The sequence below is a fragment of the Rhinoraja longicauda genome, chromosome 11 (assembly GCF_053455715.1).
Source record: "Rhinoraja longicauda isolate Sanriku21f chromosome 11, sRhiLon1.1, whole genome shotgun sequence".
Lineage (NCBI taxonomy): Eukaryota > Metazoa > Chordata > Chondrichthyes > Rajiformes > Arhynchobatidae > Rhinoraja > Rhinoraja longicauda.
In genome coordinates this window covers 32,177,662-32,204,298 of record NC_135963.1, presented here as the reverse complement: position 1 = coordinate 32,204,298, position 26,637 = coordinate 32,177,662, and the positions used below count along the sequence as shown (strand labels likewise).

Below are 26,637 nucleotides of genomic sequence, written 5' to 3'. Positions count from 1 at the left end.
TATCCACCACAAAGTCTTATTCTTTTACACAAGCTGACAATTTTACAACCTGGTTCAAGAGCCCAAAGTAATATTTAGTGAAGTGGAATGTTACGGGGGGGGGGTTCTTTTTTTTAGAGATACAGTGCGGAAACAGGCTCTTCAGCCCACCGGGTCCACACCGACCAGCGATCCCACACATTAACACTACCCTACACACACTAGTGACAATTTCTTGTGTTTCTCTGGTGTGTGTTGCCTGCACATAAAACAACTTTTTTTCACTGCACCTCAGTACATGTCTCTATAATAAACGAATCCCAATACCAATTTACTGTTACCAATATTGTCAAAGCCAATGTTGCAATGCCAGGTATCAAGTTTGATGAAGTTTGTTCAGTTCCTATGTTCTGTCTAAAATGAATACAATTTAAAATGATGCTACCATTTAAAAACAAGTAGCCACAAGGGAAACACTTCTTGCAGTCTTGATACAAAGGCTATTAATCATTTTAAACCAGTGTACAGACTTCTTAAATCTAAAAGGTGCATATGGGTGAAAAGGGCAAGGTGAACACCTTGGGTGGTAAAATAATTATCGAGCCATGAAATGAACAGGGAGGTGCAACAAGGAACTCCCAGTTGATGATTGGAAAAATGGAAGCACTGTTCTCCAGGAGGTTCTCATTGATGATAGCATTGAGGCCTGCCTGGCAGGAGATGGCAGTAGAGTTAACACTGTGTGCAGGAATTGAGAACAGAAGCTGCAAAGATATAATCATATGACAGTGACAAAGAGCTGGTCACTAGCAAAAGGACAGATGTGTGTCAATCAGTCCAAACGATCATGTAAAATGATCCCACATACACTCTTCCAATTCCTTCCATGTTGTTTTAGCAAAGCACATATTCAGGCAACCACCAGAACATGCAAGATGAACCACGTTCATTGTGTGGCATTTAATTTCATAAAAGCACTCTTCACCATGTACCCTCTGGTGGAATTCAAAGTGAAAGAAGATGAGGATGCTAGCAGTGGAGATCCTCCAACTTGTCTCTTCCCACTTGATACATGTATGAGCATTGAATTGGAGCATGTGTAGATCATCCTGATGTGGAAGGTGTTAGGGGCAAAACAATGAAGAAAGTGCTGATTGACAACTCAGGACAGCACAGTGGCGCAATGGCAGATGTGCTGCCTTACAGCACCAGAGACCCGAGTTCGATCCTGACTATGGTTGCAGTCTGAACGGAGTTTGTACATTATCCCTGTGACCATGTCGGTTTTTTCCGTGTGCTCGGGTTTCCTCCCACACTCCAAAGATTTACAGGTTTGTAGGTTAATTGGCTTCTGTAAATTGTAAATTGTCCCTAGTGCGTAGGATAATGCTCGTGCATGATGCGATCACTAGTTGGTGCGGACTCAGTGGGCAAAGGGCCTGTTTCCACGCTATATCTCTAGTCTAAAGACTAAAATAACAGAATTTTCATAGTTTAGTTAAAGCTGATGACAAACTTTCAGCTGACTCCATATGACTAAGAAATTTAGTACCAATCACTGCATGATAAAGTTGACAGGGTCTGATTAGTAACAATGGTTCAATGATGCTTTTAACATAAAAACAGATGAGGGCAAGATGGTTCTGGTTATTTCTTAAGACAGCACTTTATTTCTACCCTCATTAAAATAGTGATTGAAGAACTTCCATGCCAGTTCCCAGAATTAATTATAACTTAAATTTCCAACATTATTAAACTGCCACTTGCAATTTCTTATAAAAGCTTTCATTGAAAACATTCCTTTTTAATCAGTGCTCACCAAGTCTCTATTTCTAATTACCCATCCGTGAGTTCACTAACGTCTTTGACTTTTTTTAATAGGCTCTATGCTGTGCATTGTTAGGGGAAAGAAAAATAACTAAATAAGCAAAAAATAAATTCAAGCAAAAATGTAATAGGTAAAAGCTGTGAAAAGTTGCGAATATGAAGCATTGTTACAAGTTATTTTTCAACACATGCTCACTCCAAATAGATGAAAACATTTCAGGCCAGTTTGAAATGTCTAGGAAGGAACTGCAGATGCTAGTTTACACCGAAGATAAACACAAATACTGGAGTAACTCAGTGGGACAGGCAGCATCACTGGATAGAAGGAATGGGTGACATTTTGGGTCGAGACCCTTCTTGAGACTGAGAGTCATAGGAGATGGAGGCACAGAGATATGGAAGGGTAAGGTGTGAAAACAAGACATCAAAGGGGATATCGACATGTACTTAATTTAACATGGATTTGGGACATATTTTTCATTTCCTTTGAAACTTGTTTAATTCTTGCACTGCCCTCCTTAGTGACAATACGCTAATTACACCGTGCTGATGGCAGGCACACATTTGGTGCAAACTCCATGCTTAGACCCAGATACTAGAACACCATTTGCTAGCCCTAATCAACCGGCTGGCTCCACTGTAGATTTGATAGCGGCAACTTCTCAATTTGTGGTGAAATGCCAAGTTAAAAAAAAAATAATTTCAGAAAGGAAAAACAGGGCAGCCAATAGTACTGTAAATGAGAGACAGTCATTGATATTTTGTACACCAACAGTTTGGGTAGAGTCAAACCTAAGACAGCTTAAGTTTTATTAAAAGTAGTTGGCCAAGGTGTCATCATTGTTTTGACCCAAACCTGGATGCAGAAACCAAATGCTAGAGGAAGGGTCGAGTTAGCTATTATCATCATCAATTATTATCATTAAGGGGGTACTGTGGTGCAGCTGGTAGAGCTACTCCCTCAGTGTCAGAAACCCAGGTTTGATCCTGACTTCAGGTGCTGTCAGTGTGGAGTTTGCATGTTCTCTCTGTGACTGTGTGAGTTTTCTTCGGGTGCTCCTGTTTTCTCCCACATGTCCGTTAATTGGAATGTGTAAAATGCTCCTGGTGTGGATGTGAACTTGGGATAACAGAATTAGCATGAACAAGTGATTGATAGTCTGCGTGTATTCAGTCAAGAAGGGCTTATTTCCATGCTGGCTCTTCCAATCAATCAAAGGAGCATTTAAATAAGCAAGGCACCAAGGACCACAATCACATCTAAGATCATTGATCAGAAGAAAAAAACCATCAGTAACCTCGTCATATCTGACACAGCAAGATGACCATGTGTTTGAAACAAATGTGGCTCTCTGAAGATATCTCCAGCCCAACCATCTTCAGCTCTTTATCATTAATCATCCCACCATTGCAAAGCCAGGAGTGACAACATTGCCTCATAATTCTATGGCACACAGCATCATTTATTATTCTTCAGGTAATTCATTTGTGATTTATAGAAACACTAATCCCAGAAGAAAGGCAGATAGATTATTGTTCTTAAGATGATTTTCAGGATGCTTGACTTATACTAGTCCTGGCCATTATAGTTAGCTTGGTTAGAGTACAGTGTGCAGATCTCGCCACCATACTACATGAAGGATGTGACAACACGAGAAAAGCTACAGAGCAGACTTTCAAGGAAGTTGCCAGCACTGGTGAATTATAACTGCAGGGAAAGACTCACAAGGTTGATTTTTTTTTTTCGGAATAGACTGAGGGCTGTACATTACGAGGGGCATGGGTGGGCTAAATAAGAAGGACCTCCTTTCTTCGCGGGGGTGGTGACTTGGTAAAGGACAAAGCTTTTTGTTCACCCAACGTGTTGTGGGGGTTCTAGAGCTCACTGCGTGAATGATTAGTAGAAGCATAAACTCTTTATCACATATATAAAATACCTGAGTAAACACTTGAAGTGCTATATTCCCAAAGCAATAGACCAAAAGCTAGGAACTAGGAGCATCATAAATAGCTTAGTAAGTGAGCAGCATGCACACGATGGGCTGAATAACCTTCTTCTGGGCAAAGTTAGATGAATCTATGTGCAAAGGAGTTCTTGCCAGTAAACACAGGATCAAATAACCACTTCACTGGCTCAAAATTGGAAAAATAAGTTTGGCACTGATCACCTCTAACAATAAAGAACGTTACGTACCATATACCTTCAAGATATGCCTCTTTGCTGATTTTTCCACCATCAATACTTTGTTCATTACTTGTGACTAAGAGAAGCATTTCGAACTAAACGGTTTTGTTGTGTTGTGTTATTGTTCTCAATGGAATTCAAATTATTTTAAGTGAAAACCTTATGGAAATACATCGGAGACAGGTGCAGCTGACTATTGATTTAATTTGTATTAACTTAAATTATACTGCTTAACTGACTAAAAGGTTGTGTTTTCCTGTGACATATAATTAGTTCCACTGCAAATCCCCCAACTATCATCATCTTATCTCCATTACTGTGAGGTGCTTTTTTAAATTTTGCATTCTCTTTGCAGGCTGGTGCATATAATTATAAATACTTCAATAAAGCTATTCAATTCTTCATTATATTTCAACACCTTTTGAATGATTTGAGATTACCTTTAGTTTCATCATTGAATCTTGACAAAGCTTATCTCCCCTTGCAGCTGAAACCTCATCCACACCAATTAATTTTGCCCTGTACCGAAATCCATCTCCTTTAAAACGCTTTATCAGTCCAGCCTCACTCCGATCCTGACCTGCAAGTTAAAAAAAAGGTGCTACAGTCAGAACGTACTTACTTAATGTGCTCATTACGCTATACAAACAAATGTATTCAGGTCTTGTGAATGCAACCTAAGACTACAATATAACACAATTTGTAATTATATAGTATCTTTACAGTAGACAGGCTTATCGAGACTATTATTAGGAAAATGAGAATCTACACAGAGTATTCAATGAAGTTAGGAGAATGACCAAAAGCAAAATAACACAAGTGTTGTTCAAATAACATTTAAAGATAAGGAAGATGGAAATGCAATTTCACAGTGAATGATTAAGACAGTTGGTGGTTACAATTGACGGTCGTTGAAAGAGATGGGTTGTAAAGGAGCTCAGAGGTATAGCAACTATGGTTTAGGGTGGGAACCTTTAGATGGAGATGGTCATAATGTGAGTGGGATGAGGGATTTGAGGATGAGGAAGAGGATCTGGTGATCAATGCTTTGAAGCAAGTGGGGGCGAGTGCAGGTCAGTGAGCATTAGTAATGGGTAAATTGATTTGGTTCAGCGGTAATTAGTAAAAGATAGGAAGAATGCCACGGTACGTAAGCAAGCTGGAGATTGTAGAAGGAGCAGATAGCAGGACCATGGAGAAGGCTGTGGAAGCAATTTAGTATGGAGACAAATAGCAAAAAATAAGCCGCTAGAGCAACTCAATGTGTCTCCATGGAAACAAATAGATTCGGGATTTTACCATGAGAAAGTCGAGCAGCAATAGATGATCTTGCAAAGTTGGAGTTTGATGAATAGCCAAAGATACTGCGTTTAAAACTCAGAGATTTGAAAATTGAACTGGGCATTCAGATTATCTGGTGCAGCCAGAGCAGTTAAACTTGAGGTCAGAGGCACAGCAGTGTGATTCACGTGCCCAGCAAGATTAATTTCAAAATGCTCCAATTATTTACTGAAGGGATTCTACCTCAGGCTCCCCTGACATCAGTCTGAAGAAGGGTCTCGACCCGAAAAGTCACCCATCCCTTCTCTCCAGAGATGCTGCCTGACCCGCTGAGTTACTCCAGCATTTTGTGTCTACCTTCGATTTAAACCAGCATCTGCAGTTTTCTTTCCTACCTCAGGCAAAAGTTGATATCGCACGGGCATTGCCATTCATGCAAAAGTAGTCCGGATGTCAAGAAAATGGGATTGGGCTACATGGCAGCATTTTTATGTAGAAATTAATCCCCTCCCTATTGATGACGTTACCCAGAGATAGTTAACAAATGAGCTAAAGGACTCAATACACTCAAAACTGGTGAAAAAAGGGGGAGAAGGGAAGCAAATACATTGCCAATTACGGCCAGAAGTAACTATGCATTGACATATGGAGGTGTTCTATGATGAACGGGAGAAAAGCAGCTTGATTATTCATATCAAATGTTATAAAAAAATTAAAATCTACATTCAAGGTGTACGTAACAAAGTGCTAGTCACAGATATCATTGGTTGCAAAGAATCAAGGAGATCAGGAGTGGCAACTGAAGTGAAAGTAATAGGTCATATAAGTCTTGAAGACTTGTAGTCCGAAAGATAAAATCTTACCAGAAATTAAGTTAAAACATGAAAAAGTCTTTGCATGCATCATATAAATTATTTTTAAAGAAAGACTGACTGTGCACAAAAAAAATCAAGTGCATTTAATCCACACAACTGGATTATTTTTTTCTATCTCCCATTCTTTTATTATGCTTTGAAATAATAAAACAACACGTAGGAACTTCAATTAAAATGCATAGCTATTATTCACCAAACCACACACTTCCAATTTAACCACTATCTTTAGTGTCCATAGGCTCTTCAGTAATGCTGCTTACTAAGGCAAATAATAGACACAGCGAATAATAAAATATCCTTTACTCAAAGCAATAAACTCTCAACTAATTCTCAACTACAGTGGGTAATATCATATTGAATCAAAAGTCATGTTGCAAGATGCACTTGGTTCTTAAAGGTGCACAAACCCTCATTTATAGACAAAGACACAAAGTAGAGCTGGAGTAACTCAATGGGTCAGGCAGCATCTCTCTGAAGAACATGAATAGGTGATGTTTAGGGCCAGGACTTTTCTTCTGTGTGTGGTGCTGGGGGTGGGGGAGGTTGGGGTGGGGGAGAAAATAGCTGGAAGAGAAGTGGGGGCAGGACAAAGCCTGGCAAGTGATAGGTGGATACAGAGGATGTTCAAATACAGATGGTTGGACAAAGACTAGAGATGACAAGACAAGAAGTGTGAGATTAGGATAGAAAAGGTGGGGGGAGGCAAAAGGAAGAAGAAGGGTCCTGAATCCAGGTCTGAAGAAGGGTCCTGAATCTAGGCAGGGGACAGAGAAGTGAGGGGGAGAAAAGGGGAGGGGAAGAAGGGGGGCAAGTTGGTTTTAGGTTAGTTACCTAAAATTGAAGAATTCAATGTTCATACCATTAGACTGTAAGCTACCCAAGTGGAATATGAGGTGCTATTTTGAAGTTAAAGTTGTAGCAATGGGCACTTGCAAGGGCCCCAGATAAGCCTGCTTTTTGTTGGTTACTTCGAACAGTCCTTGTTCCAAACATACACTGGCACCACCCCCCAACTCTTTCTCTGCTACATCAATGATTACATCAGGGCTACCTCCTGAATCCGTGCAGAACTCATTCATTAATTTTACCACTAACTTTCACCCTGACCTCTATGTATCACTTGTCAGGTTTTGTCCTGCCCCTACTTCTCTTCCAACTTTCTTCTCCCACCCCCCCCCCCTCAACTGACCACAATCAGTTTGAAGAAGTGTCCGGACCCAAAGTGTCACCTATTCATGTTCTCCAGATCTGTTGAGTCACTCAAGCACTTTGTGTCTTTTTTTTGTAAACCAACTTCTGCAGTTCCTTGTGCATCCTCATTTATAAAACCCTGCTTGCATTTAAAGACTAATAAGACCTCCAGTATAACAACTCAGTTAATCTGAATGCCCAGTTTCATTTTCAGATTTCAAATTATCTTTGGCTAATCATCGAATTCCAATTTTGCAAGATCACCTCTCAAGGTAAAATCCTGAATCTATTTGTTTCCGAAATCAAGTCCATGTCTATTATTTTGAGGTCTGAATCTTTTGAACTGCCTCCACATCACACTGCAATCCTTTCTTAATGCTTCCATTTTAATCTGCACTTGATTCAGAGACTTCAGTAATTCCATTAGAGAGAAAACCCTTGTGGACTTTGAGTTAAGTAAACCTTGCCCCACATTGTCTCCTATACCAGTTACTGTGCCCAACTCTTGATGGCATACGCACAGAGTGCATATTCCTGGCTTTCAAAGGCAATGCTCTTAATATTCTCTTTTATGTCACAGAGAGTATGTTGATTCTGCCAACACGCCTTCCTAACCCACTTCAAAGACGTTGTGTTTCAATTGCTCCTGATGTGAATCTGTCACAGCCCCTGGCTCTTTTCTCGATTTCCACAGCTTGCAACTTTTCCAACAATATCAGCATTATGTGTTACCATCCTCTTTTCATGCGTGGTTATGTTTCGCATCCCCAGGTTGGTCCTCTGTTTCACACACCAGACTGGGGAATAGCTGACAGTAGCCTCACTTTGCAGCCAAACCTAATATCAACTGCTGACCACTCTATATTGGTTTCCATATTGGTTTCCATCTTCCCAGTAAGGTCTCACGTTTAGCTGTTCCGCTTCGCTTGTTTTACAGCCCAAGCTTTATATTACTCTTCAGAACTATTTACATCAATTTTCATCTGCAATTTTGCTGATGTGGAGGCTTGTTCAGCATATCTGCACTCATGGAGAGGGGCACTTATCTTTGTTTAAATCTCATCTCAGATCATGGTCTCATCTGCTGTCCCAGGCAGTGGCACGGTACCCATTGATTTCTAATTTTCCACAAATTAAAGCTTAAATATCCAAAAGAAATTGGTTCCAAATTTCAAGTGCTATACTGGTGGCTATTCTGTGTGGCACACGGATTATTAAACTCAGGACCAAAGAGTTTCATCTTAATTCTTTCATTGGCCTCTCTGCACACCATGAGATCCTGCAGCACCTGATATAAAAAATAATTTTGCCAGCATCTTTATGTATTCACCAACTATTTCCTGTGGTTCTTGGTAGCTCTTATAGATCTGTTGAAGTGCTGTATTAAATGCACCTTCAAAGTCTTTACAAAATCTATGTGAGAAACCTCATCCATGGTTTATGATGCTACTGGACTCACCAAGCCCTTGTGTGTTTCCAACAATATCAGCATTATGTGTTACTGTCCTCTTTTCATGCATGGTTATATTTGCATCCCCAGGTTGGTCCTCTGTTTCACATACTAGACTGGGGAATAGCTGACAGTAGCCTCACTTTGCAGCCATACCTAATATCAACTGCTGACTACTCTATATTGAGAAACCCATACCCTATCAATTTCACGCTTGATTAGTTCTCTGCTATTCCCTCAAATAGCAGCATCTCAAATGCATTGCCAATGTGTGCATGACTACTTAGTGTTGCTGCTTACCAAGTTGAATAACAGAGGTATAGTTATCAACAAATCATTCTTTGCTGAAAGCAGTAATCTCATAACAGCAATAATCGTTGTACCGATCAATCGAAAATCATGCCACGTTGAACACTTGATTCTTAAATCTCACCTTTATTACATCAGGATATTTCCACAAAATGTCAGGTAATCCAATATAGCTAAGCAACAGTTGATTAATTTATATTCCATCATCAGTGTTGAGATGGGTGGTTTAATTAACGGTCTATCAAGCAGAACATTCTCAACAATAACTTACTCACTGATACTAAGTTTAGGTTTCATTGGGATTGCTCAGACCTCATTGCAATTAGTTCAGACGTAGACAAAATAACTAAATTCGAGGGGATGTGATACTGACAGCCTGAGGCTTCAAGATGATATCTCATAGTCTGGCATCAAGAAATTGTCAATGGGAATCAAGGGGAAACTCTCCATTGGTTGAATTCATTCATTAGTAAAAGAGATGGTTGAGATTGTTGAAGGTGAATTGTCCCAGCCCTAGGATATGCAGCTCCATAATGACATCCCCCCTGTTATAAAGACCTGAAATAAGAATGCTTGCACAGTGTATATGAAGGAACTGCAGATGCTGGTTTAAACCAAAGATAGACATAAAATGCTGGAGTAACAATGGGACAAGCAGCATCTCTGGAGAAAAGGAATGGGTGACGTTTCGGGTCGAGACCCTTCTTTATGCTTACACAGTTTCAGTTCCACTTGAAATCCCTTGGAAATGCAGCAGTGAACAAACTAAGATTTAAAAAGAGAAAATTAATCTTTGAAATTGCAATGTCCTGGGGCTGAGACTGACCTCTGGCAATCACAATCACCACTATTTACATTAAGTGAGAATCCAGCCGGTTGAATGTTTCCCTCAATTCCCATTAACTTCAATTTTATTAAGGCTCCTTGATGCCAGACCATTAAATGTTTCTTTGATGCCAAGGGCAGTCACTCTCACATCACTCCAGGATGTTTAAATATTGCTGATGACAATGCAATGGGACATCTCAGCTCTCTCATTGTACAGGATGTAACTGCAAGAAACTGGGCATTTTTAAATTTTGTTTTAATATTATTTTTATTGCTTTTTCAAATAGCATACAGAAACATTTAACATAACATAAATAACATAACATAACAAGGCACATCAACAGCAAGGTCACTTTTAGGCACCTAAAGGCACTTTAAAAATATAAAGGAAATAAGGCATGTTTCTGCTATAGTACATATTTATATATATATATAAACTGCATCCACCTTTAATAACCTAACCAGACAATAATCACAATGAAAATAAAGACAGTCAGCAGTTCACTACAAGGCCTCAGTAAAATCTTTCCCCTCCAGAAGTTTCATAAACAAGCCCCAAATCTTTTCAAAAGTGTCGTATTTCCCCTTAACAATATATGTAAGTTTCTCCAAAGCAAGACACTGCAGTAATCCATCAACCCAACTTTGCTTGTTTGGTCTACAAACTGATTTCCATGACAAAGCCATTTTAGGTTTAGCTTCAAGCAGACAAAATATAGCCAGCTTCTTATCTGTAGTGTTAAGTTTACAGCTTGCTGAGAAACACCCGAAAATATAAAGTTTAGGACAGAGTGGAAGCTTCTCTTTTGAGGCAATAGATAAAGTTGTTATTAACTCCTTCCAGTACTCTTGGATGGTGGGGCATTCCCAAAGGCAATGAAACAAGCTACCTTCATGTACATCACATTTGATACACAGATCAGGTGTATTAGGGTTAATGTGATGCAGTAAAACAGGAGTAATATATAATCTCATTATCCATTAGTACTGGAGTAATTTGAACCGCGTATTTATTGTGTGGACTTGAGACTGTAAACATATATCCTGCCATTCTTCTACAGTAATTTCTTCATCAAGATCTGAACACCACGCAAGCCTTTTATCTTCTGAAGATTCCTTTGCTGTAGCCATAATAATTCGGTAAAACCGTGAGATTTGGCCACCTGCCTCATGATGGTTTAAAGCCACCTTTTCTAAAGAGTTTTGAGTTGGCAGACCTAGTGAGCTTTGCGTCTTTGTTATGAAGTTTCTAATCTGGTGATACTTAAAAAACTGTTTTGAATCAAGTCCGAATTTTTGTTTTACTTCATTGAAACTTAAAAGAATACCATTATTATATAAATCTGAGATTTTACTGATACCCTTGTCCGCCCATATCTTAAAACCCAAGTCATTAGTGCCTGGCATAAAGTTTCTATTTCCCCAGATTGGTGAAAATTGGGGTAGAGGAGGATTTCCCCCCAGATAATTTAACACTTCATGCCACACTATCAGTGTGTTTTTTTACGAAGGGATTTAAAGTGTATTTTTTCAGTGTGGATATATTTGCTGAATATAGATAAAGATTTAAAGGAATTTTAGAAGTTGTGGCATCCTCCATCCTTATCCAATGTAGGGGTGAATCAGGCTCAAACTAAAAAGAGGCTGCCCTCAGCTGGGCCGCCCAATAGTATCCCTGGAGGTTAGGGAGTTTTAACCCACCTCTGTCATACGGTAAGTACAACAGGATTAAGCGAAGCCTTAAACGTATACTGTTCCAAATATAGTTACGAAAAAGCTTTTTCATTCTAGTAAAAAAATTAAAAGTGGGAGCCAGTGGGATGGTCTGAAAAAGGTAAAGGAACTTAGGAAGGATGTTCATTTTGAGAACACTAATACGTCCAATCATGGATAATGGTAAGGATTTCCATCTGTAAATAGATTCTACCACTGAGTCAACCACTGGATTATAGTTGGTGGGCACAATGGATTCTATTGTTGGAGTGATTTTTACTCCAAGATATGTAAAACGTTCCAAAACATTTCTGAAAGGAGTATGTAGTGGAGGAGTTAGTCTTTCAGAACTTTTAAGAAATAGGATCGTAGATTTAGATGTATTAACTTTATAACCTGAAAAACTTCCGTATGTTTCAATTAAATCTAGTAAATTGGGTATAGATTGTTTCAGATCCGTTAAAAAAAGTACAATATCATCCGCTTACATTCCTATTTTATTCTCAATGTCATTAATTTTAATACCAGCTATCCCGCTATTGCTTCTAATTCCAATAGCTAAAGGCTCAATGGCCAGAACTAAAAGTAGAGGTGATAGGGGACACCCTTGTCGTTTGCCTCTGAAGAGAGAAAACTGTTCTGATACTATGGCGAGTCCGAAAACTTGTTGGTTGTAGAAGAAGTTTATTGCAGCCGCAATATTCGAATACAGAGTTAAACAACAAGGTAAAGGACAACCATCAAAAACTTACTGTCTTCCTTGAAGACTTCGCCGAACTGAACATTTCGGGCGCCAAAAGCGCACATGACCACGCTGGCCAATCAGCGATGTCGCTCCCTGGACCAATCCCCATGGTCGCGTTCACACGTGACCTCACTGGCCAATCTGAGGGTTCGACGACCTGGACCATTCTCTATGGTCGCTACATGACCCCCCCCAGAACCCGAGGTACGGAACCGAGCAGGGAGCCGGATTTCGCGACCATAACGAGTACGGAGAGGGACAGCCTGAACCACAGGAGCCGGGGGTTCCGGACTTGGAGGAACTGCCGGAACGGGGGGTCCTGGAGGAACTGCCGGAACGGGGGGTCCTGGAGGAACTGCCGGAACGGGGGGTCCTGGACTGAGCGGAACTAACGGAGGTTGGCCCCTCCTAGGGGTTTGACTGACCAGGACTGGTTGATCCGGGTCCAAGTGTGCAGGTTTGAGCCGGGACACCGAGACGAGCTCACTCTTGCCGCACATGTCTAAGGTGAAGGTAGCCGTTCCCTTACGCAAAACCCGGAACGGCCCTTGATAGACCCTCTGCAACGGGGCGCGATGGGAATCTTTTTGCAGAAAAACAAACTCACAGTCCTTCAGGGAAGGCGGTTCATGTACCATGGGACACCCGTGACGTGAAGTCGGGACTGGAGCCAGGGAGCCCACCCGTTCCCGGAGAGATGCTAACACTGATGGGACTGTAGGCAGCTGGTCTGAAGGGTCCGGAAACAAATCTCCGGGTACTCGAAGAGTCGAGCCATATACTAGCTCCGCGGACGACGCACCGAGATCTAGCTTAGGAGCAGTCCGGATGCCCAAAAGAACCCAGGGGAGCTGGTCTACCCAGTCCGGGCCTTCAAGCCTTGCACTGAGGGACGCCTTAAGTTGACGGTGGAACCTTTCTACAAGTCCATTTGCCTGGGGGTGATATGCAGTAGTGGGTTGTAACTTGGAACCGTACAGTTCTGCGGACGAAGTGAACTGCGGCCCCCTGTCAGTGGTAATAACTGCCGGGACCCCGAGACGAGCTACCCAATGGAGGGCCAAAGTCCTGGCACAAGACGCTGACGAAATATCAGACAATGGGAAAGCCTCTGGCCACCGGGTGAACCGATCCACCACCGTGAGGAGGTGGGTGTAGCCCCGGGAGGAAGGCAAAGGCCCGACTAAATCCACGTGGATGTGGAAAAAACGAACTGCTGGGACCTCGAAATCCTGTACGGGGGGCTGGACATGGCGCTGGACTTTCGCGGTCTGACAGGGAACGCAGGAACGCGCCCAACCCGCTACCTGTTTTCGTAGGCCATGCCAGACAAACCGAGCTGCTACCAAAGCAGAGGTGGAGCGGATGGACGGGTGCGCCAGCCCATGAATGGCATCGAAAACCCGGCGCTGAAGGGAGGGCGGTACTACCGGCCTGGGACGGGGAAGAGAAACATCGCACCAGACTTTTGTGCCTTCCGACCCGCAGGCTACCTGAGCCAACTTCAATCCCGAAGTGGTGGACTGGTATGCCGAGGCGGTATCCGCTAGAAGCTGTGCCTCCGCAAGCTCCTGGGGATCCACCTCGCAGTCCACCGCCGAAATAGGGGAAAAAGCAGGTCTAGACAGGGCGTCAGCAACGGCATTAAGCTTACCCGCGACATGACGGACATCGGTGGTAAATTCGGAGATAGCAGTCAGGTGCCGCTGCTGGCGGGCCGACCATGGGTCAGACAATTTGAAAAATGCAAATGTTAATGGTTTGTGGTCCGTAAAGGCTACAAATGGGCGGCCCTCAAGGAAGTACCTGAAATGACGAACAGCTAAATAGAGGGCCAGAAACTCTCGGTCAAATGCGCTATACTTCAGCTCAGCCAAATTTAGTTGCCGGCTGAAAAACGCCAAAGGCTGCCAATGGCCACCGACCTGCTGCTCCAAGACCCCGCCCACCGCCACGTCAGAGGCGTCGACCGTCAGGGCCGTGGGGGCGGAGGGGCTCGGGTGGACCAACATGGTGGCGTCTGCCAAGGCTGCCTTAGCTGCTGTAAAAGACGACTCTGCGGCCGGGGACCATATCAACTCTACTGGTTTTCCCGCAAGGCACTGGAAAAGCGGGCGCATGACCCGCACAGCTGCCGGAACGAACCTATGGTAGAAATTAACCATGCCTACGAACTCCTGTAGTCCTTTTACTGTGGTGGGCCTGGGAAATGCCCGGATAGCCTCCACCTTCTCGGGCAAAGGGGAGGCGCCGGCAGGGGTAATTCTGTGCCCTAGAAAATCAAGAGAAAGGAGGCCGAATTGACACTTGGAGGGTTGGATAATGAGCCCGTGGTCTTGGAGCCGCTGGAACACAGTCCGCAAGTGGACCTGGTGTTCTTGCACTGAGGGGCTGGCGACCAGGATGTCATCTAAATAAATAAACAAAAAGGGTAAACCCCGGCCCACACGGTCCATCAGTCGTTGGAAAGCCTGTGCCGCGTTCTTTAAACCGAAAGGCATACGCAACCATTCAAACAACCCGAACGGAGTAATCGTTGCAGTTTTCTGTATGTCCTCCGGTCGCACCGGAATCTGGTGGTATCCTCGCACCAAATCGATTTTGGAGAACACCACCGCTCCTTCCAGCCCAGACGAAAAGTCCTGTAGGTGCGGTATGGGGTAGCCCCCAGATGCCTTGGAGACCATGTGCAACGGCGAGGCCCACGGGCTGTCGGACTGACGGACAATTCCCATTTCCTCCATCTTCCTAAATTCCGCCCGTGCCACCACCAGTTTGTCTGGCGGTAGTCTCCTGGCCCGAGCGAAAACGGGAGGGCCTTCGGTGCGGATGTGATGGACCACGCCGTGCTTGGCCGAAGGCGTGTCAAAACGTTGGATGAGCAGCTCTGGAAACTCCGCCAGGATCTCAGCATACGAGTCAGGGGCCGCGACGACGGCCTGGACAGTAGGGCTGGGCGGGGAGGCGATTGTCGGAGCGACGGGCTCCTCTCCGACGGAGGGTCGGAGGTCGTTACCGCGGACATCAGGGACCAGTGAAAAAGCCCAGAGAAAATCTGCGCCCAGGATCGCTTGTCTGACGTCAGCTATGATGAATGGCCATTCGTACGTGCGGAGGCCTAACACAAGGGACATCTTCCGTATACCGAAAGTGCGAATGGGGCTGCCATTAACCGCGATGAGGGTGGGACCTGTCTTACCCGTTCTGGTTTCGAGGTCGGTCGGCGGCACTATACTGACGATGGCTCCCGTGTCCACCAAAAATTCTGTGTCCGTGAATCGATCATGGACGTAGAGGCGTCGGTTCTGGCCAATCGTAACTGCCCCTATGTACGATCGGCCGAGGCATTTCCCGCGAAGGTACAAGGTGAGCGGCAGTTGCGGGATTCGCTACCCCATCGTAGGTGATAATAGCACCAGCCGCGCTTGTGCGGATCTTTTTGGCGGGCTTTCGGAGAAATGGCGGGAGACGCGGCGCCATCTTGATGTCGCTGTGACGTGGTCACTGATGTCGAGACCTTGTTGATCGAACCGCTTGCCTTGTTTTTAGCCACTATGAGCGCGTCCGCTTTCGCTGCATATGCTTCGGGGTCCTTAAAAGAACAATCCGTGAGCAGCAGTCGGACATCCTCAGGAAGCTTCTCTCGGAATGCCTGTTCGAACATAAGGCAATCCGTATGCTCACCGGCTAGCATCATCATTTCGGACATGAGAACGGAAGGCCGTCGATCTCCGAGATCCGGTAGGTGCAGAAGTCTTGCAGCGCAATCATGCCTATTAAACCCGAAGGTTCGCAGTAACACTTTCTTCATGGCCTCGTACTTGTTTTCCGCAGGCGGATTAACGATGAACCGCATCACGCGTGTGGTCGTCTCCGGTGATAGAGCGCTGACGAGGTAGTAATACATCGTGGAGTCGTCCGATATCTTCTTTATATGAAATTGGGCTTCGGTGTGGATAAACCAAGATTGCGGTGAATGTGTCCAAAACAACGGAAGGTGAACGCTTACCGCGCTTAACTCCGGTGTGCCAGGCGCGGCAATCAACAACGAGGCGTCGTGTCCCTGCATAGTCGGTGATCGTCCAGATCACGTCGGGGTCACTAATATGGCGAGTCTGAAAACTTGTTGGTTGTAGAAGAAGTTTATTGCAGCCGCAATATTCGAATACAGAGTTAAACAACAGGGTAAAGGACAACCATCAAAAACTTACTGTCTTCCTTGAAGACTTCGCCGAACTGAACATTTCGGGCGCCAAAAGAGCACATGACCACGCTGGCCAATCAGCGATGTCGCTCCCTGGACCAATCCCCATGGTTGCGTTCACACGTGACCTCGCTGGCCAATCTGAGGGTTCGACGACCTGGACCATTCTCTATGGTCGCTACAATACCATATAATTGGTCATTACTGAAGCCCTTGAATCATAATATAAGATTTTGATCCAATTGAGGAAGTATGCCAATTCCAAAACGATTAAGCACTTCAAATAGGTATTCATGTTCGACCCTATCAAAGGCTTTTTCAGCATCAAGTCCTACCACAGCCGCATCTGGTGCCACTTTCTTTGCATGTATAATATTCAACACTCTATGTATGTTATGGAAGCCCTGTCTTCCTTTAATAAAACCATTTTGATCTAGAACAACAATAGATGGCAGGTGTTTCTCAAGACTCCGTGCAAGAACTTTTGCTATTATTTTCACATCGTTGATCAGAGAGATAGGGCGAAAGGATTGACACTTTGTGGAGGGCTTTCCAGGCTTTAATATTAACGTTATAAGTGCATTCTGTAGTGAGGGTGGCAGCTCACCCTTTCCAGCCGATTCTTCAAGCATGTCTTCTAATAATGGGATGAGTAGCTTGTCCTTAAACTTTTTATAAATATCAATAGGTATACCGTCTGGCCCTGGTGCCTTTCCTCCTTTCATACTGACAATGGTCTCCGACAGTTCTGATAGTACAACTGGAGAATTAAGATCATCTTTAGCTTCTTCTTCTAAAACAGGTATCTCTAACTGGTCGAGGAAGTTGTGGAGGGTCTGTGAGTTGACTGGACCATCTGATGTATGGAGTTTTGAGTAGTATGATTGAAAAATATTGTTAATTTCTTGTGGATTTATTATTGTTGTCCCTTCCTCAGGTTCAATTTCCAAAATTAATCTTTCATTTTGCAATGATTTTATACGCCAGGCCAATAGCTTCCCTGCCTTCTCTCCTTGATCATAAAATGTCTGTTTCAGTTTAATTTGGCTGGATGCTGCTTTATTTGTGGACAATTCGTTGTACTGTGCTCTGAGAATTGCCAATTTCTGTCTGGTCTCTTTTATATCGTAAAGATTAATTTCTATCTCAAGTTCTTCAATATCTTTTTCTAACTCTATCAATTTCAGATGTTGTTTATTTGAGCTGCTACTTGTATGACTGAACATTTGCCCTCGAATATAGGCTTCCCATCTAGTTGATGCTGAAGTTTGAGTTGTATTCAGTTGGAAACAAATATCAATATTTTTTCCAACAAATTCTAGGAATTTTTTATCATGTAACGATCGTGGGCTTAATCGCCACACAGCAAGGCCTCTACTAGCTGTCCTAATGGTATAATTAACTAGTAGTAAAGCATGATCTGAAATGACAATACTTTTATACACTGAATCGTTCACACAGGTTATCAATGGTTTAGAAATGAGGAAATAATCTATGCGTGAATAGGAATTATGAGTAGCAGAGTGACATTAATATTCCCGCCTTGAAGGATTTTTATATCTCCAAATAGCACAAAGGTTGAACTGACACATAAACTGTTGTATTATTTTCCGACACTGCATATGAGAAGTATCCACGCCTGAGGATTTATCCAATTTTGGATTAAGAGTACAGTTATAGTCTCCTGCTATACAGATGAAACCATGTAATGTTGACAAAGTAAGAAACAGATTATATAACATTTTGTATCGTCACTATTAGGGCCATATACACTTACTAAATTTATTTCATGATTTAGTAATGAGCCCTGGATGATTACAAATCTGCCTGCTGGATCCTGTATGGTTTTATGAATCCATAGTGGAACAGATTTGTGCACAAGTATTGCAATTCCTCTTGCGTAAGAGGAATATGAAGCAGATATGACTTGGCCTGGCCATCTCCTTCTTAAAGGGATGAATTCACCGGAAAGTAAATGATTTATAGACAATAGACAATAGGTGCAGGAGTAGGCCATTCGGCCCTTTGAGCCAGCACCACCATTCAATGTGATCATGGCTGATCATTCTCAATCAGTACCCCGTTCCTGCCTTCTCCCCATACCCCCTGACTCCGCTATCCTTAAGAGCTCTATCTAGCTCTCTCTTGAATGCATTCAGAGAATTGGCCTCTGCCTTCTGAGGCAGAGAATTCCACAGATTTACAACTCTCTGAATGAAATTTTTTTTCCTCATCTCCGTTCTAAATGGCCTACCCCTTATTCTTAAACTGTGGCCCCTGGTTCTGGACTCCCCCAACATTGGGAACATGTTTCCTGCCTCTAATGTGTCCAACCCCTTAATAATCTTATATGTTTCGATAAGATCCCCTCTCATCCTTCTAAATTCCAGTGTATACAAGCCGAGTCACTCCAATCTTTCAACATACGACAGTCCCGCCATTCCGGGAATTAATCTAGTAAACCTACATTGCATGCCCTCAATAGCAAGAATATCTTTCCTCAAATTTGGAGACCAAAACTGCACACAGTACTCCAGGTGTGGTCTCACTAGGGCCCTGTACAACTGCAGAAGGACCTCTTTGCTCCTATACTCAACTCCTCTTGTTATGAAGGCCAACATTCCATTGGCTTTCTTCACTGCCTGCTGTACCTGCATGCTTCCTTTCAGTGACTGATGCACTAGGACACCCAGATCTCGTTGTATGTCCCCTTTTCCTAACTTAACACCATTCAGATAATAATCTGCCTTCCTATTCTTACCACCAAAGTGGATAACCTCACACTTATACACATTAAACTGCATCTGCCATGCATCCGCCCACTCACACAACCTGTCCAAGTCACCCTGAAACCTCATAGCATCCTTACAGTTCACACTGCCACCCAGCTTTGTATCATCTGCAAATTTGCTAATGGTACTTTTAATCCCTTCATCCAAATCATTAATGTATATTGTAAATAGCTGCGGTCCCAGCACCGAGCCTTGCGGTATCCCACTCGTCACTGCCTGCCATTATGAAAGGGACCCATTTATCCCCACTCTTTGCTTTCTGTCTGCCAACCAATTTTCTATCCATGTCAGTACCCTACCCCCAATACCATGTGCTCTAATTTTGCCCTAATTTGAGTTTCTTGAATGAAAGCTAGTTTTGTTTGTAGCTGCTTCAGCCTAGACATTACTTGCTTTAATTTCACTATCTTCCTAAGACCTCTAACATTCCATGAAATCATATTTATTTTAGTATCACCACTTATGATATAATCAGTAAACTACTTTATTTGCAGCAGTCCTTTTAACCGTGCCTTGTGGTAATATAGGGAGTGTGCCTTTAAAACAAAAGAACAAACAGAACAAGTAATAACAAAAAAAAAACATCTCCCCAAATGAGACATTGAATAATCCCTGTGCAGCTGAATGCGCACATTCCTCCCTCCCACCCATTCTGCAGGACCTCGATTAGACTGTAGTCTGATCCTCTAAGGGGAGCAATTTAACAACTGACACTCTGAAAACAAAAAGAAAAATAATCGGACTTGTTCCGACGAATTGTATATTAATATGGGAGAAAAAATGAATGTTACAAAGACCTTAATACACTCGACTAGTTATCTGTTGGTTTACATTACTCTCTGAATCAAGTTGTGGAAAGCTCACGAAACATGTATTAATAACCGCGACCCACTGTCGATATTTAAGTTCTAACAGACTCGTTGTTAAATTGTTTTGGTAGTTATTCCTACCATTACATATTAAATTGCCACAAAGACCAAAGGTTCCGCTGCTCGCCGCTCTTCAGCTGACTGACGACCCGGGCCATGCGTCATGATGGCTGGGGCACTCCATCTGTATCTTTCGGATGAAATCCTCAACCAGAGCTGGGGAACTGAAGTAGTGCCAGCAGCCGATGTGTAGAATCCGCATTTTTGCCGGAAACAAAAGTCCAAACTCCACATTCAGATGGCGCAGTTCTTGTTTCACTCCGTCAAAAAGTTTCCGCTGTCTTTGAACTTCAGCCGATAAATCCGGGAAGAACATAACGCGGTTGTCTCCAAAAGTGACTGCATTTTTCAGGCGTGCTGCTTTCATCACTCGGTCTCTGTCTCGATACATCAGGAATTTCACGAGGAGAATCCGTGGCCGTGTCCCACCGGACCCATCCTGGATCTGGGGCATCTTGCCTATCCTGTAGGCTTGCTCGATGGTCACTTGTGATCCTACATCTGTATTAAGAGCCTTAGGCAGCCACTCCATTAAGTATGTAAGTGCATCTCCTTTCTCCGACCCCTCGGGTAATCCAACCAGTTTCAGGTTTGAACGGCGTTGGTGGTTCTTCATCTCTTCCATCTTTAAGGTTAGCTTCTGGACTTTCCTCCATGTGGCACCGGCCTCCGTTGCTAGTGATGTAATCTGGTCTGCTGTGCTGATGCGGGTCTCTGCAATTGGGGGTCTTTCGGAGAAAGCTCCTATAGCTTCTTTAATCTCTCTGTTAGAGGAAACTGCTTCTTGTAACTATGTGGAAAAGTCATTTCTCAGTGCTTGTATGGCTGACAAAATCAGAGTCTCGTCATGGCTAATCTCTTCTTGAGCTAGCATTTCATTAGGTGCCATTGTGTCCTCCTCGTGTCCCTCCTGTAGCATTTCAGCATCTGTCTTTTCCTGGTTTTTAGCTCGGCTTTTCGCTCGATTTTTCGACATCATAAAAGATATGAATGTCTTAATAAATGTTTAGGTCTTAAATAGTTTAGTCTATACGTCAGAATATTAAAAAAATATTTTGAATTCGCCGGAGCCTTGCCTGTAGCATTTCAGCATCTGTCTTTTTCTGGTCTTTAGCTCGGCTTTTCGCTCGATTTTTCGACATCATAAGGAATATGAATGCCTTAATAAATGTTTAGGTCATAAATAGTTTAGTCTATATGTCGGAATATAAAAATATATTTTGAATTCACCGTAGCCTTGGCCCACACGACTGATCAGTTGAACGTCATAACCGGAAGTGGAAACTGGTCATTTTAATCTCATTGTGCAGCTAAGAAATGAACATGATGAGTGTCCATTTCTACACTAAAATATAAACTGAGCTGTCAGATTTTATTAACATGTTGCACTGATCTTTGGAGGTTTATTATAGTTTTCTGCTACAAATTTAATCTAATTAATGTGTCACTTTGTAAACCAATTCTAAGTACAAAATATATCTTCGAAACAGATCCTGTAAGTCCGTGCAGGATCTAATGTGAAAATATATTTTTTGTAGCAGGTAGAACTGTTTCAAACATCCACTGAGCACATGAGATGAACCAGGTTCATTGTGTGGCATTTAATTCCACAATAGCACTCTTCACAATTAACATTGAATTTGATGCATGTTTAGATCATGCTGATGTGGAGGGTGGTAGGAGCAAATCAATGAAGAAAGTGCTGACATGACTATACAGGGCAGCACGGTGGTAGCAGTTGTTGCCTTACAGTGCCAGAGACCCGGATTTGATCCTGACTACGGGTACTATCTGTACCGAGTTTGTAGGCGGGTTTTCTCCGGGTGCTCCGGCTTCATATTCTATTCTACGATAGATGAATAACTTCAGTCGAAGCAATAATGGGAATGCCATAGATGCCATTAAACTATCATAAGACCTTACTAATTATCTCAAGTTGTAACCTCATGACTTTCCCTTCATATTTTGTATTGATGTTGTGGAAGGAAATGACATTGTGATAGAGAAATCAATTTAGTGAAATCAACTTTGGTTTTATGTCAGAGAAAGACATCCATTGGAACAGGTCAAGACTGCAATAGTAACACCCACTGGAGTTCTGGAGATACTGTAACGAGAATCTTCTAGTATTTCTTAGTAACAGGTATTTCTTAGAGACCATCTAAATGCAATTAAAACATATATAGAAGCTCAACAGATTTATTTGATCAATACTTTGTGGTGCAAACCAAGGAAGTTCCAAATTTCTGGATCCTGTATTATGGCAGGATTGGATTCAGAGTGGAATTAATCCATCAGCAACAAGTCAATAGGCCAGCATTGTGCTTAGAATAATCCTGAGGCTATCTGTGCTCGAGGATATGTTTTAAAATTTCATTCGCCTAGAACGTTCAAGTACATCCAATGACAGGAATTCCCAGACAATGTAACCAGACAATGTGACCAAAATTTTCACCAAAAAGTCCTGAAGGAGTAATGCACAGGAAATAGCATCAACCCATTCATCCCAGGCACAGAAATCTGACTGGACGGAAAGAGCAACTCATTCCAGGGAGTGCCTGTCAAACCTTTGGAGTTGCAGGGAGTGGTCCAAAAGTTCTTGTTATTACATTTTACTCTGCAAAAGGCAATACACAAATATAGTTCGAGGCTTAAAGTTTAGCCCCTAGAAGGCGTGTAAGGTGACAAGGGAGGGTTGATGAGGTTTGATGATCATAAACAAGGGAGTGACAGGTGTATTATTGGGTGTTTCAGTGAGTGCTAGGATAGTTGAGTTGTCTGCTACAGCCGGGCGAGTTCCTGAAAGTTGCGTTGGGTTATGCAATAGTGTTTATAAGTAAGTTACTCAAAAACATATTCACTCCCAAGGCAATGCAAAATGCAACCATTAGAAGACTTTGGAGGATTAGATCGTGCAGAACAATCTTGGCAAGTTTGTAACATTTCAAAATAGGCACAGAAATGTGCCTTGACATAAAGGAGACTTACGTTTATCCTAAGAGATTTAGATGACATTCAGAGAGAACCTGACCTGCTCACTTTTCCTCCTTGGTGTTCAATATCATGCACTCATCAATATGAAGTTCCATCTGTCCTTGCCCCACCCATTTATACATTCTGCCTAATTCATTTTGTCATTCCCACAGATTCAACTGCTCCTTCTGGTTTGTTACAATATGCAAATATGTTAAACTTTTTATTGTGTTTCATATCCATGTTGTCGATGTAAATTAAAGGCAGTTGGGGTCCAAATGCCAGTCTTCATAAGCGACTCAATGTCTGAATAATAAGGTTTTAGAGTTCGGAAATGGAAGATATTGCATTCTGAAAAATAAGGAGAGACTTCTGCCTTAGGCAGAAGTCAGAGTTAATGTCCTTCAGTAGTACATGCCCAGATTTAACCCCAGCCCGGAGGAAGAAGATACAGTGTTGGTCTTAATCTCTGTAATACCCGAAACACTCAATAGTTTAAAAAAACCTGAGGTTATTTTTCATTATGGGACAATGAAATTAAATGATGTTCATTAAATTGCGTACATTTTTAAATTAAATTAATTAAATTGTATACCTTTAAAGAGTTAATTATGCAACTTAAAATTACAGAAAATGATTAAGTCACATTTTTATGACCAATAAAATATTTGCTTGCATTTAATTCACATCAATATTAGCAAATTCAACAAATTGCTAGGATGAGTTAAAAATATTGCATGTAATCTTCAAAGATGACTTTTAACAGGACGGGATTAATTATTATCAAATCCACAATGGAGAATTTGCCCCAGGGCTGGATTATGGAATTCCATCTGTGGTGCTTCTTTCAAACTCTCAGTTAAACATTCTGTTCATTAAGAATACTCATTTAGTTCGGAAAAAGTACAAACACTTTTACACTTTTGGAAATGATTATTGTGCTATGCAATAACAAGATTGCCAATATATATGATTCCAGACGTATGAGTTCTCATAAAATTGCTTGAAAAAAATAATCTGTAATAACATTGATGGACATTTTGGTTATTGTTTCTGTTAGGATCTGCCTTCACATCTATTTGTGCTGCCTCTTATCTGATTGCATTGCAGGAATATTTTATTGGTGTCTCTCTCACTTCAGTGATCATTAAACACTCCCAAAGATGGTTGTATGATACAAATATGATTCCCTGGGTGAACGATCACAATTAGAATCAACCGTGAAAGTCTGCCAGTTCAGTTGTGAAGCTGAACTTGTTTATATGGCTAATAAAATCAGGCTTTGGTTATGTTTCAGAACTAAGCTTTCCGTGCTGAGCAGGGAGGAAGATGAAAATGAATTTATTTATCAGGTGATGGTAAATCCAGACAGTATTGTATGCCAGTAGGGCGGGTGCAGAAAAACACCCCAGGCATACTTATTTATACATTTTTAATTGCCTCAAGATGACAAACAATACTAAAATGAAGATAATGCTAAAAAAACAGTTGTTTGCAGTATTTAGGGTTTGGGGAAGTTACACTGAAGAACGTATTTTCAGGATGATGTCAAGTAGTTAACAGGAATCCTAATCAACTTGAATTGAGTCAATCCATATAAATTTGCCTAATTTAAAATCACTTAAATGCCTGCGGTGTTAAATCGGCACTTCTAATTACAATAACTATATTTATACTTTCTAAAAAAAAGAATCACATGGATTTTTGGAAAGAAATTAAATCATGAATGGAAGCATTTTGCTATTTGTTTCAATAAAATGGAGTAATGATGTATTTCAATATGATCTGAATTATCATATTAAATAGCTAATTTCAGCAAATGGATTCTCTAAACCAAAACAGTCCTTTCAGGCAGTCCTTTGGGATCAAGGATGAATTGCTCTGTTACAGTCTTGAGATAACTGCCAGAGAAGGTAGATGAGGCAGATACTATTGCAACGTTTAGGAAACATTGAGACAGGTACACGAATAGGACAGGTTTAGAGGGAAATGGGCCAAACGCAGGGAAATGGGACTAGTGTAGATGGGACATGTTGGCCAGTGTGGGCAAGTTGGGCTGAAGGGCCTGTTTCCATGCTGTAAGATTCTCTATGACTATAACTGATGGGACCAATGTGGGTCCACAGACCGTGCCATGGGAATGGCTTCACTATGTAGGTGGGTTGGTTGAGAGATTCTATGCTCATTCTTTCATTTATGCTAGGTCTCTCTGTGCTCCTAAAGAAAATTGATTTGCTCAAAACATTCCAAGATGTTATAGGCTGAGGATTTCCATGAGTTGATATTGTTGTTAAAAAAAATTCAAGGAGTTTAGAGTGGAGTCACAGGTTGGGTGTTTAGGGATCAAACATGTAGACAATATGGTCTACATGTTGGAGTGTAATGGGGCCTTAGAGTGTAATTTAAGATAAATAATAATATTTCTAAAATACTACTAGTGATAATTTTAAAACTGACAACTCAATTTTGTGTTTCTAATAAGGGGCCATTATGATTACATAGCTCAGACCCATAGATTTTGAATATACAAACAAACCCCCAAAATCCTAACAAAGCTAAAGAACAACTTAAAAAAATGCGACAGTGTTAAAAATCATGAGAGGAATAGATTGGGTAGACGCACAGAGTTTCTTGCCCTGTGTATGAGAATCAAGAACCACAGAACATTGGTTTAAGGTGAGGGGGGAAAGATTTAATAAGAATCTGAGGTGTAACTTTTTCACGCAGTGGGTGGTGGGTGTATGGAATGAGCTGCCAGAGGAGATAGTTGAGGCTGGGACTATCACAATGTTTAAGAAACATTTCGACAGGTACATGGATAGGACAGATTTAGAGGGATATGGGCCAAATACAGGCAGGTGGGGCTAGTGTAGATAGGACATGTTGTCCGATGTGGGCAAGTTGGACCGAAGGGCCTATTTCTATGCTTTGAGACTCTATGACTCCATGAACTCAACCCCAACATCCACAGTGTACCTGAGGGAAATCTAGACTTCTAATATCCTTTGCCTGAGGGAGGAAAGTCTCCAAATTCCCCTCCAAAATGACCTCCTTCTAATGTCCTTCTAAACAAAATATATGGTGAATAATTTGAGAGCAGTGGTGTAAAACAGACTAAATCCAAGGCAATACTTTGAGTAAATTGTGTTACATTTACTTTCATTACAATGGAAATAAGGATTAGTGTTAGGGGATATATTCAGATCTCATTTTTGGTATAAACTTAGCTTGTATTCCATTTAGATTAGACAACCAAGGGATACGTTGATTTTAAAGGTCGTATACACAAATTGCTTCATCTGGCTGGAAAGGCAAAAATAAGAGGACAATGGAAGGAGGTAATTTTGGAAGGGAAT

The 26,637-nt window shown here is 42.0% G+C and overlaps 1 protein-coding gene across 12 annotated transcripts in view; it reads right to left on the bottom strand.

Moving 5' to 3' along the window:
• dab1a (DAB adaptor protein 1a) overlaps nucleotides 1-26,637 on the bottom strand; it is a 525,252-nt gene that overhangs the window by 81,136 nt on the left and 417,479 nt on the right. For 11 of the 12 annotated variants that reach the window (XM_078407331.1, XM_078407334.1, XM_078407339.1 and 8 more), the window contains one exon: nucleotides 4,432-4,571. In XM_078407331.1, coding sequence (XP_078263457.1) covers nucleotides 4,432-4,571 — 140 coding nt within the window. Of the gene's footprint in view, nucleotides 1-4,000; nucleotides 4,070-4,431; nucleotides 4,572-26,637 lie in introns of those variants that run through there. The other variant, XM_078407341.1, reaches the window with a different exon arrangement.